The following is a 13,417-nucleotide window of genomic DNA, read 5'->3' as shown; positions in this document are numbered from 1 at the left end:
TCTGACAGGTTTCACTTGCTTTCAGGAAAGTTCTGCTTCTCTCGCTAAAGTCGACTCTCTCGTATCGGCGCGTGTGTGCGTGCGGACCTGCGCTTCATTATGAGTTTTAGGAGTAAAATCACTTTTCGGAAGAAGATGAAAAGCAGACGCATGCGGGCGGACTGCAACCGAGTGAGCTGTGTATGTATCTCCTCTTTCTGAACGCGACGTTTCATCTCTTCTTTGTGTTTTCGCTCCTGTTAGCGTTCTGAACCTATCGAACTCAATTCATCATCTGATGCTCTCGTACAGTTTAGAGTAGAAGCATGTGTTGTTTCTTTAGAGAAGTGTCTGTCCTCTAGCAGTTCCCTTTATTTCTTTTATAAAGTGAACGCTGTTGGTAAGTTATGAATTATAGATAAGCCTCGTGTCGATTGTTTCTCCGTTGAATGATGGACAATAATATGTGTTGCCATGGAGAAATACTCTCCCCTGTTATGTTACTAGTAGTGATTGTTTCTGTGAGCAGAGGATAATATTGTATCGAGGAGATTATTTTTGTGGATTTCGTTCCTTAGCAACTACTAACTACTTTCATCCAGAGCTGTGCACACAAGACTAATTTCACTAAAGTGTATCAGCTATCATATACTCTGATATTAGTGTCACAATCTAAATATGCTTGGAAATATATAGTGTCAGTTTAATTAGTTAATTAATACCGGTAATTATCAGTTCATATGTTCTTATAAATTTCATATAATAATATTAAATATGTTTTTTTTACCTTAAAAATTCAATTTCAAAGAATCTCAATTCAATTGTATTTTTTAAATCATAAAAATTTATTTTATTTAATAAACTTGAGGTAACTGGTTGCCCTAAACAAATGTAGGTAATATTTACTAGAAAACCTGAATTACTTAAATATATATAACAGTCATTTTAACAACTATTTTAAGTTGAATTTACTCATGACTTAATATAGTTATTCACTGACTCCCAGAGTGCATTGCAGCAGCATAAATATGCAATTGCTTTATTTTAGAGTTTTTATTAGCAAATTTCATTTGCTGTCTTGTGTCAGTAGTAGCACAACAACTAATAAAAACACAACTAATAAACACAAAAAAATGCACTAATAGAAAAATAGTATAACTATATAATAAATAAATTAAAACATAGGTCACCTTTTAAAAGCAACCTATTTATTATCTTTCTTAACATGTTACATCGCTGCATTAATAAAAAGAAAATTCTAACAATCCTCTAAGTGCGCAACTAAAATGAACGCTAATCACTATAATGAAAAAATGAAATGTTTTAGGAAAACATGTTTGTGTGGCTTATGTGATGTTCAGTTGTATTGAAAATCGAAGCTTGAAGATGACTTTGTAGAACGAGTGAATTCAATTAGTGCAAGATAACAGACATGGAGGAATTTTTCGCCGCCTTCTGTTGCTATGTTGTGCGTTAGCAACATATTAGCGCACTGCGTCGGTTCCTTTGTGGCTACTTGAATATTTTAAGTAAGTGTCACTCAAAAGCAAGTAAATTGTTTTATTTGCCATTTTACGCATTTATTTAATTATTTGGTTACTTAATAAAACCTAGTAAGTATACCAACTAAGTACAGCTCACTAACTATAACTAAGTAAGGTAAACAGTGAATATACTACTTTAATGAGCTGTGATTAGTCCTGGCTCTCCTGCATCGCAACCCATTTAGATGGAGTTTAACTGCCTCACATTAAATAAATATCTCTTATGTTTGTGATGTAAATGTCATAATCTATTAAAAAATGTATTTCATATTATTATATTATACTGCTGTGTATGTTTCTGATCTTTTTTAGGCTTTTTTATACTGTTGTTTTTGTATTTATTATTTTCAGCTATTTGTCATGTGTGAATTATACAGAGCTATTCTTTTAATAAAATACGGTGCGTCATTATGAATTGTATCGTGTCTAATCGGGTCTGTTCATTATGGGCGCATTAGAAATTTCACATATGAACTCGCACTGCACTTGCAAAAGTAAAATAAAACCAAAGCAAACATTGTGTTGGACATTGGAGATTACAGTTCTGTAATTGCATGTGTTGTGAATATGGTTGGATTTCCCCTGTTTAAAGCTGATGTAGATGCTGATATTAGCATCAGATCTGTGACTCAGGAAGCTGTTGTATGCTGGTTTATTGGGGAAAATGACTAATGTCTCAGTGTCCGGTTGTGTTTCTCCCTGTATTTTCTGCTGTTTTTGAGAACATTTGGAATCAGTTGAAAGCAGATTTACTTGTCTTATGAGAAATGACATCAATATCTGTAGGTCTTTCAGGGTTTGTGTCCCGACCCACTGTGTCCTGTTGTATTTATCAAGCAGGGTCGAGTATAGTATTGGCTGCTGACAGGACAGCTGTGTTTTGTGTCCTCTGGAGCAAAGACAAGGCAGCTTGATGTGTATGTGTAAATATTTATATATATATACATATATATATATATATATATATATATATATATATATATATATATATATATATATATATATATATATATATATATATATATAGGTAGATAAGTTCATGTGTTGGGCAGGATTGGGGATGAAGAATAAGGTCATATACAAATTAAACTGCAATTATTAATAGTAAGGTAGATAAGTTCATGTGTTGGGCAGGATTGGGGATGAAGAATAAGGTCAGGCAGAATATGTGCTTTGTAAGTCCTAATAAACAACCAATATGCTAATAATAAGCATGCTAATAAGCAACTAGTTAATAGTGACTATTGGTCCATAGAGGTTACCTTTTTTGTTTTGTCGACTCAGAACAGCTGTGACTCGATTCAGTGAGAACAGCTGCGACTCGACTCAGTGAGAACAGACTCGACTCTTTGAGAACAGCTGCGACTCGATTCAGTGAGAACATCTGTGACTCGACTCAGTGAGAACAGACTCGACTCGACTCAGTGAGAACAGCTGCGACTCGACTCAGTTAGAACAGCTGTGACTTGATTCACTGAGAACAGCTGCGACTCGACTCAGTGAGAACAGACTTGACTCGACTCACTGAGAACAGCTGTGACTCGATTCAGTGAGAACATCTGTGACTCGACTCAGTGAGAACATCTGCGACTCGATTCAGTGAGAACAGCTGCGACTCGACTCAGTGAGAACAGCTGCGACTCGACTCATTGAGAACAGCTGCGACTCGACTCAGTGAGAACAGCTGCGACTCGACTCAGTGAGAACAGACTCTTTGAGAACAGCTGCGACTCGACTCAGTGAGAACAGCTGCGACTCGACTCAGTGAGAACAGACTCGACTCGACTCAGTGAGAACAGCTGTGACTCGATTCAGTGAGAACATCTGTGACTCGATTCAGTGAGAACAGCTGCGACTCGACTCAGTGAGAACAGCTGTGACTCGATTCAGTGAGAACATCTGCGACTCGACTCAGTAAGAACAGCTGCGACTCGACTCAGTGAGAACAGCTGCGACTCGACTTAGTGAGAACAGACTCGACTCGACTCAGTGAGAACTCGACTCACTCAGTGAGAACAGCTGCGACTCGATTCAGTGAGAACAGCTGCGACTCGATTCAGTGAGAACAGCTGCGACTCGACTCAGTGAGAACATCTGTGACTCGATTCAGTGAGAACAGCTGCGACTCGACTCAGTGAGACAGCTGCAGACTCAGTGAGAACAGCTGCGACTCGACTCAGTGAGAACAGCTGCGACTGACCAGTGAGAACAGCTGCGACTCGACTCAGTGAGAACAGCTGCGACTCGACTCAGTGAGAACATCTGTGACTCGATTCAGTGAGAACAGCTGCGACTCGACTCAGTGAGAACAGCTGCGACTCGACTCAGTGAGAACAGCTGCGACTCGACTCAGTGAGAACAGCTGCGACTCGACTCAGTGAGAACAGCTGCGACTCGACTCAGTGAGAACAGCTGCGACTCGACTCAGTGAGAACAGCTGTGACTCGATTCAGTGAGAACAGCTGCGACTCGACTCAGTGCGACTCGACTCAGTGAGAACAGCTGCGACTCGACTCAGTGAGAACAGCTGCGACTCGATTCAGTGAGAACAGCTGCGACTCGACTCATTGAGAACAGCTGCGACTCGACTCAGTGAGAACAGCTGCGACTCGATTCAGTGAGAACAGCTGCATTGAGAACAGCTGCGACTCGACTCAGTGAGAACAGCTGCGACTCGACTCAGTGAGAACAGCTGCGACTCGATTCAGTGAGAACAGCTGCGACTCGACTCAGTGAGAACAGCTGCGACTCGACTCAGTGAGAACAGCTGCGACTCGATTCAGTGAGAACAATTGCGACTCAATTCAGTGAGAACAGCTGCGACTCAAATGAGTGAGAACAGCTGCGACTCAATTCAGTGAGAACAGCTGCGACTCGATTCAGTGAGAACAGTTGCGACTCGACTCAGTGAGAACAGCTGCGACTCGACTCATTGAGAACAGCTGCGACTCGACTCAGTGAGAACAGCTGTGACTCGACTCACTCAGAACAGCTGTGACTCGATTCACTCAGAACAGCTGCGACTCGATTCACTGAGAACAGCTGTGACTCAACTCCAGCTGATCAACTGTGACCTGACTTGACCTAACTTAGTGAAAACTGTTCTGTCTCAACTCGAACATGTTCCTCTTCCATGACACCCACAGTGAACAAAGAGTCACTCAGTTGGAGAGCCAGGTTCAGTGAGGATCATGCAAAGGTGAGCTGAGTGAGCTGAGTGGCTCAGATAGGACACCACGAAAAAATATCTGGCATACCTCACCCATATTATATAAATGTGCAAGCTCAAGTCCACGATGAGGCAATCTCCACACATAATTTTGTGCTGCTGTTTTGTGCATTGTTTGGCTGGCCAGATCAGGCAAATCACAAAGATAACAAAATACTCAGACAATCCAAGAACCAGGAACATCTTTAACGTATAACGACAAACAAACAAGAGGAAAGCACACCACTTAAATAAGGAATAGTCATAGAAACAAACAAGAAAACTAAGGAGACAGGAACTAAACTCAGGAAATGAACAAAGAAACACTGAGGCAGAAAAACAATTTAACATAAAAGTTCAAGAATAAACACAGAGCAAACGTGACAGTAACACTTTAGTATAGAGACTATAGCTGCTTATTAGTATGCTTATTATTAACAAGTTGGCTGTTTATTGGTACTTATAAAGCACAAATTCTATATATAATTATCCTACCCTATACCTAAACTCAACAACTACCACATTTACTGTTAATAAGCAGCGGATGAGGAGTTTGTTGAGGTCAAAGTTAATGGTTTGTTAAAAGCAAGAATTTAAAATAAAGTGTGAGCAGAGAAAGCAGTACTGATCACTAGAAGTCAGATAGCATACCCTACGTGACAAGTAAAAATCATAAGTAATTTAATATCTTTTTTTTTTTTCAAATGCATGTGCATTTACTTTATGCTTCTGAAAGTTCATCACAGAGGGCCTCTCCTGGTCCTGGCAACACCGAAACCGCTTTCTGACAAGACATCCTTTAGAAGTGTTCGCTCATCTTTCACAAATGACCTAATAAAAGCATCTTATCCGTTTGACAATCTGATACCAAAAAAAGCCTGTGAGCAAGGTGTAAAAACAGCAAAGGATATTGTTGGCACTGAAATGCCATCTCTTCAACCGTTTCATTCTCTGAATGAGAAGCACAAAAAGCATCATTAAAGTATTCATAACTAGATTAAGATCCTCCAATCAGGCATCCGCTCAATTCATAGACGCACAAATATACAGAATTATTTTTGTTGTTGTTTTTACAAACCTCTAAAGCTGCTGAGTAATCTCAGAGTTTACTTCTCATTTGACATTGTACAATATGCTTGTTAGCGACATTCAATATACTGTTTACTAGCATGCGCACGAATGATCCGTTCTGGTCAATTAAAATAAATGTTATTTTAACTTGAGTAATAACTTGAGAAAATTACCCTGCTGTCTACATTCTTTTTAGTTGAGTCAACTTAAAATGTTTATTTACTGTGAAAACTGTTAGAATATTAATTTAAGTGAAAACTTAAATGTTTTATTTGACCAAACTAAAACATTTTAGGCAGAGGGTAACACGTTATTTCAATTTGAAACAACTTTTTTTTTACTATGCAACTAATTTGATAAAATTGAAAATTATCACAAAAATGGAAGAAAGAAAAAAGTATTTTTTTATTGTTTGTTGTGCTTATATATATATATATATATATATATATATATATATATATATATATATATATATATATATATATATATATATATATATATATATATATATATATATATATATATATATATATATATATATATATATATATATATATATATATAAATAAAAAGTTGTTGTATACATAATTCATGAGCATGTTTTGACAGATAAAGGAGACAAATCTAGAAATCATTTGTGTCAAACCTGGAAAAGCTAGTCTTAAGTGTCATTTCAGCCTTTTCAGTTCTTCTTCCCGCTCTCCAGCTTCTCCTCAAACGAGATTATTTTCCACACATATGCCGTCATAAGCACAGGATCAGCACTTGCGTTGGAGTTTGCGTGACATGCATGCTCTCTTTCACGTCCACATTACCAACCCACGACCACTGGGTTACTGATTAGGAACCATTATCAACCCAAACAAGCTCAAATCGACCTCGCTTCCTCATCCAGAAGTCTCAATTCAATGTTTTGCTTGATAAGACAACCAAGTGCTTTTTACAGCATAGTTACGGTGTTCAGATGCTCATCGCTAACCAATGAGACAACATGAGGAGGGCTCGAGCTGGTCCAGCAGGAATTTAGATGAGTGTTGTTGTACTTTCTGCAGTAATTCACAGTGAGTGACAGCCCTCACGCACCACAGAAGTGGCATCTTAGTGTTTTGTTTGTTGAAAAGCTTTAACTAATAGTTGGATTTTCCATCCGCCATTTATATGCTTTTGTAATTCTGGCTCATTGATCGTTATGTTCGTGATTAAAGTGGCTGTGCTATTTAGTTTTAACACAAAAGAAATGAGTCATAATGTTGGAAACAAGGTTGAATAGCTTTAGTTTTGTTTAGGCTTGACCAAATCAGGTGGGTGTTAAGACGTGATAACAAGTGACCAGAAGTGAAATCAGATTAGGCTCTTTATTTGAGTGTCACGGCACATTTTGAATGTCTCCTTTGTCTCACAGACCAGTTTCAGGTCTTGTATTCTCTTAGTTGAGTTGTTAAGTTGAGTCTGTTTTTGGAGGCTCCAGGTTCAGGCTTTAAATGGGTTTTTATCCCACATCGCCCAGCCCTTTATACCCTCATTATTGTGATATCCTTGTGATTTGTTTTACAGAAAACACTCAAATGTCACTTTATGTATTCAGAACCTTGACACTTAAATATTTTTTTGTGCGTTTGCTATTTCTTTAAACCAAGAGAGCTCAAACACACTCGCCTTTGCCTGCTTTGCGCTACAAGGCTTAATGCACAGATCAAATTTTTTGGCCCACTTGCTTACATTTCATCAAAGCTATTGTATTTATAAAATTCACAGGGCAAGAGTTGAAAACTAGTTCCTGAATATTGTGCAATTTTCAGAAGGTTCCTGTCTCAGTAAAATGCAAGCGCATACAGCATGCATGCAGACATTTAAACACAGTTTTTATGGCCAAACACTGTAAGGGCTCAGAGGTTCTGAGGGGTATGTGTGTTCAGACGAAGATCAGATGTCCAGATACCGGATATGTATCTGATCGAAATCCACATTTGGAAGTGACCCAGATCATATATGAAGAAATGGATTTTTGTGTTTACTTGTGTGCAAGAAACTCTGATCTGTGTCAGATCAAACTAATCTGATTTGTTGTGCCAGTGTAAGTGCAGCCAAAGTTTCTAGTGATCTTGAAGATTTTAATTCGCTGGTTCAGGTGTGTTTAATTAGGGTTGGAGTGGGTTTGGAATTTTTCGGTCTTGCTTCGTTTCATTGGAAATGGACATTAGAGATGTGACAGAAGAATAGCAGGGTAGAAGAGTTGAGGATTGGCAGCAGAAAACAACTCGGCAAAGAAGAGAAGAAGTCATTTGAAGCATGGCTGCTGGATCAATATGGTCCTCAGCTGGTCGTGTGCTGGTTTAAGATGGCCAAGTGCTGGTCCCAAGCAACTAGTTTCTGTTCGGGACCAGCTCATGACCAGCACTTGACCAGTTTAAACCATGCTACCTAACCAGCATATGCAGTTTTTTTTCAACAGGGATAGCTTTCTGCTGGTGAAGGATGGTGGTTTTCAGAAACTGGGACTGGGGAACTGGTCAGGGTAGAAGGAGTTATCAGCACAAAACAACCACACACCGATGAGACAAACAAAGAGTTGTGTCCTTGAGCGACCCAGTCAGAGAGCAGACTGAAACATGGTCTGAAGAGGATCTGAGACAATTCACCAATCAGTGCGTCACCTGGGTACATTCTGAATGGACAATATGATTACCTTTTATAAAACACACAAAACCCTACAGTTTGGTTTGTTTGAACAAAGGTTTATCTGTTTGTTGAGATTGTTGAGAAATCCGTGAAGAGCATCAGTCTATCAGATCTTAACACTGATCTTCACTGTTGGCTCAGGTTCACATTTGGCTGAGAAATCCACTTGTTGTTTTCCGTGCTTGTAGCTTCAATCTGAAGTGGATTTGATTGAAATAAAGAAGCCTTCAGAGTCTGATACCTCCCCGTTCAATTTATTTCACCTGTATTTTTATTACATTTTTTATTGCATTCCTTTTGAACATTGATTGCATTGTTGTCAGTAAGAGCCTGATGCAAAGGGACCAATAATGCGTTGCCAGTTACCCTAATTTACACTTTACATCATCAGATGATGCAAGCACATACAAAGATGCAAATAAAGCAGTCGTATGATGGATGTTAAAAATGTAATGCATCGTGTTTACATCGTGGTTTAAAAAAAACACATTATTTATCATATCATAAATTATAGTCACTCTAATCTGCCCCACCTTTCTGAAACGTGTTGATTTTTACAAAGCGCGTTGTTCTGATTGGCCAGCTATCCAGTGTGACAAAGATGTTACACCCCTTACCATATTTGGAATCACAGATCGTCTCCACGGCAACTATGCTTTACAGCAAGGATAGAGGCCCGTTCTCACCTAGCACAATAATAACGAGAAAGATAACAATAAAGATATAGTTCTTCCACACCACAGCTATAACGATAAAGCCGCAGAGAAACGATGTCGTTGGAAACGTTGATGAACGATAAAACCACTGACACAATGACAGATTTGTAAGGCAAGGATGAGTCTTTACGTTTATAAATAATATCTTTTTGGGTTTGAGGCTTTAGTCTTTGTAACTTTACAGATCTTTTCTATGCACACTCCAAACAATAAGGAAAACTCGAAATCGCATCATGTGACCCCTTCAATAAGAAGTTTAAAGGGCTACTCTACCCCAAAATGGAAATGTTGCCATTAATCGTGTTGTTTAAAAGCTTCAGAACACAATTGAGATATTTTGGATGATATTTTGGATGTTTGTGTCTGTCACGCGTTGACGGCCAAACAATTACACTGTCATGGTGCAGGGAAGTTTTAAAACACATCGTCTGATTTAAACGAAACTGACACAGAAAAGCATACGCTTGATTTTTACTCGAGTTTGAGACAGTTATCCCTGATAAGCTATTATTAAATATAAACCTTAATGTTCTGTAAAGCTGCTTTGCAATGATTTGGGCTATACAAATAAACTTGAATTGAATTGAAATGAAATTGAATGTTTTGTTTGTTCGCTTTTCCCAGCAGGAGAAGCCCAAACTGATCGACCCTCTGGACTACGAGGCTGTGGTTTCAGAGCTCGAACCTGAGCTCAGAGAAGACCCTCTTCAAGATCTCCTGCTCTTCCCAGACCTGGACTTCACCGTGAGTGCTCCGCTCTCTTTCTCTCTCTCTTTTGCGCGAGCGTTCGCGCGTTTACGTCCCGCGATGACGTGCTCTTTCTGACATTTTCAAAGGGCTCCGATTTGGAAATTTACCAAAAGTCACGAAGTAGGTGTTGAGTGACTGCGTGCATGCTTGCGTATGTGTTAAAAACTTCTCCCTGTGCGCAGCGCTGAAAACAGCCTTTCCGACCACATCCTCTTTCAAACATAGATCTGGGCTTTTGCATGGCACAAATATAAACACGGCTTGTGCGGCTTCTCTCAGTGAGCACAGTCAAACATGTAACGCCTTTATATTGCTGTGTTCACCATGAAAAACGGAAAGCTTAAAACCAGAAAGGCAGCACCGACAAATCCACGCAGAATACTCCTGAAAGCGGCAGCCCGGGCCGGTCTCAGTCAATATATAAACACAGCGTTAATTAATTCCAGATGCGGTTTATCGTGAATCTACGTCGGATGGGATCGGGACCTCTACTGGTGGGTGGTGGAACTGTTACGAGTAGATCGTGATGTGTTTTTGGAGACCGGCGCAGTCATCGTGTGGAAAGTACTGCGTATTTTTCCCAAAATAAAAGCACATGTGGTTGAGGAAGCTATATCTTCCCCCGACCGCGTATCTTCTAAACCACTAAACTTGGCAATAAAAAAGACATCATCCATTTTTTTAATGGATGTTAATGGAGGAGAGACTTCAGTACGCCGAGGAAAGTATGTTGGAGTGCTGTTTCAAAAGAGAAGTCGCAGTCGTAGCAAAATCACGTCAATCACAAGTTTTAACATACATTTATGTATTTCTCCTTCAGAAACCATCAAGCTGATTTATTAACAGTGCTGGAAATTGTTCACGTCAGATTTTTTGGAACCCGAGACACTTTTTTCAGGAATCTTTGATGAATATAATGTTCAAATAGTATTTTTTTAGTATTTTTTAGCGACCTTAACTCTAATTTATTTATATGCATGTGTATATATTTAAGAAAATATGTTGTTTATATATTACATATATTTTCTAACTATAATGTAGATGTGTTCATTTATATATACATCATGTACACATGCATATTATATTATGTTAACAAAAAATTGTATTAAAAGAATCATAAATATTATGTCTAGGGCTGTCAGTTGATTAAAAATTGTAACCAAATTAATGACATTATATTTTGAATAGTTAATGTAATTAGCAGCAGTTAATTGCTAAATAAATTTCACTGTGAAAATACGTGCAAAAAATGATTCAAACGGCTATTTTTGTGTTCGATGTAAAAGTATCAGCTTTGTATCTTTAGAAATATTTTATTTGATTCGACAAAAAAGGGTAACGCTTTCTATGAAGCCTACATTTATGATACATTATAATGGTATTCTTAAGGCATTATAAAGGATGCAATAACTTTATAACATGTTTATAACATATCTCATGAATATTCATATGTTTCTAACACGCAATGAACACGATTCATATCCACTTCGGTTACAATGCATTATATTTCTCATAGTTATAATGCATTACAAGTCTCATATCTTGCCGTTTTACTGATGTTACTCGAAGCAGACGATTACCACTCATAAGTAGTATTAATGATAACAATACTATTGTTTTCTCAAATAGCCATAGGATCAGATATGTGACATGACACATTCGCTTTTAACTTTTTTTAATGTATATCAGTTGGATTATTTTCCTGCTATTCTTTAGACAGCTGTTGATAAGTAACTCCGCAACCACAACCAGCCTTTATTAGACATATGCTAACACTTTGTTTTGATGGTTCTTCATCAGACATGCCGAGTATGAGATACTTCACAAGTATGTGAACATTCTATCTAAGTCTATTAATACTCAAAGGTTTATATAATGAACATTACATACAGCTGACTCACAATAGCCTCAAAGGAAACACCTAACCACTCACAAGATGTTGCAAGATATCTATTATAAATGAAATAACTTTAATTTAGTATTCATTGTGTGTTATAAATAATCATATGCATTCATTTAAAGATCTGCTGTGGCTTTAAAGGGCAAAACTGAGCGAAAACACATAATATTGCATTTAAATGATAACGCTATGAGCTTCTTATTTTGCTGAACTGTAGTATATAGTCACACCAGGACGGGCGATTTCACTTTTTTAATGTTGGTTAGTGTGTAATGTTGCAGTTTGAGCAATAATAATATCTGCAAAGTTGCAGTGTTGAACGTTGAACGCAAACGAAGATGCTGTCTTTTAAAATTCTGGCCTACAAAAATGGCTGGTAAGGGACTACAACGAGTTACTTCTTGGGTCCGTGACATCAAGGACCCGGATAAACCCCGCCCTCCGGGAACATGCAACAAAGGGGGAGGAGCCCCCCTTATATTGGAGCCCCCTAAATATATTGTTCGATTCTTTTCAAACGATTCTACTGGAGCCATGTTAAAAGAGCCATGCTTGCACAGGTTCTGCTCAATTTTCTTCAGGCTCAGATTAATAAGCGATATAGATGACGTCACTGTTTACAATGCAACCAAAGCACATGGGCTGAGAGGGGCGGGACACGTTTAGCCAATCATAACGCACTTGGCCAGCTAACCAATCAGATCTCAGTGCCAATTTCTGAGGGAAGGGCTTCATAAAAACAGGAAACGATGAGTGGGCGGTGAGGAATAAAGGTCAATTATTAGAGAATTAGTTTTTTGTTCATGCCAACAATCAACGTGTTCGGAGACAAGGGACGTCTGGTGAAAGCAGGGGAGAGACAACACGACGCATGTATTCAATATTGCTTTTTTAAATACTCAGCAGACGGAGTAAACACGGCCAGACCGTAAATCTGCTTAGCAAGCAAATCTAACAAGCTTACTAAGGTTGTTCTCGCTTCAGAACGCCATGAAGCAACATGTTAAAATGACTCGGGATTAGAGACAACAAAAGGACCATTCCTGATTGGATTCCAGCTTATTTATATTTATGTATGTCTACGTAACTACCAAAAAAAAAATGCCCTAACAAAGTCTAAAAAAAACATTTGGTTATTTCCCAGTAGCGGAAACACTAAACAAAAAAAAAGAACAAATAATTCTCAGGTTTTTTTCAGGAGGAAATGACCCTTACATTTGATATTCCTCAGTTCATCTACACTAAATGCACATGCTATTCAGACTATTTAGTCCTAATAAAAGGTTATTGCTGGACTGTTGGATGTTGTTCAAGCCCAAATCACACTCGGAAATGAAGCAGAAGCAAAAAATATGAGTAAATCAATGGATTGCTTTCCAAAATGTCTCATTCTCCTCTCATACTAGAAGTTTCTATGACTGTACCGCTTCGGCTGCATGAGATGAGAACATATTTTTTATCGTTTATTGGTCAAGAAAATCCGTTTGTGTTCTACATCTACTCTTTAACCGTAAAACACTTGCTCTGGCAGGATGCCCTTAAATCCGCTGTACGTGAACTCTTTCCAATT

At 38.3% G+C, this 13,417-nt stretch overlaps 1 protein-coding gene across 10 annotated transcripts in view; it reads left to right on the top strand.

Annotated features, from left to right (window-relative positions):
- dock10 (dedicator of cytokinesis 10) overlaps positions 1–13,417 on the top strand; it is a 73,024-nt gene that overhangs the window by 20,383 nt on the left and 39,224 nt on the right. For 7 of the 10 annotated variants that reach the window (XM_043258641.1, XM_043258648.1, XM_043258645.1 and 4 more), the window contains exon 2: positions 9,822–9,941. In XM_043258641.1, the coding sequence (XP_043114576.1) occupies positions 9,822–9,941 (120 nt within the window). Of the gene's footprint in view, positions 1–25; positions 181–9,821; positions 9,942–13,417 lie in introns of those variants that run through there. The other 3 variants (XM_043258647.1, XM_043258643.1, XM_043258642.1) reach the window with 2 other exon arrangements.

This window comes from Puntigrus tetrazona, chromosome 15 (assembly GCF_018831695.1).
Source record: "Puntigrus tetrazona isolate hp1 chromosome 15, ASM1883169v1, whole genome shotgun sequence".
Taxonomy (NCBI): Eukaryota; Metazoa; Chordata; class Actinopteri; order Cypriniformes; family Cyprinidae; genus Puntigrus; species Puntigrus tetrazona.
This window is presented reverse-complemented; position numbering and strand designations above follow the sequence as displayed.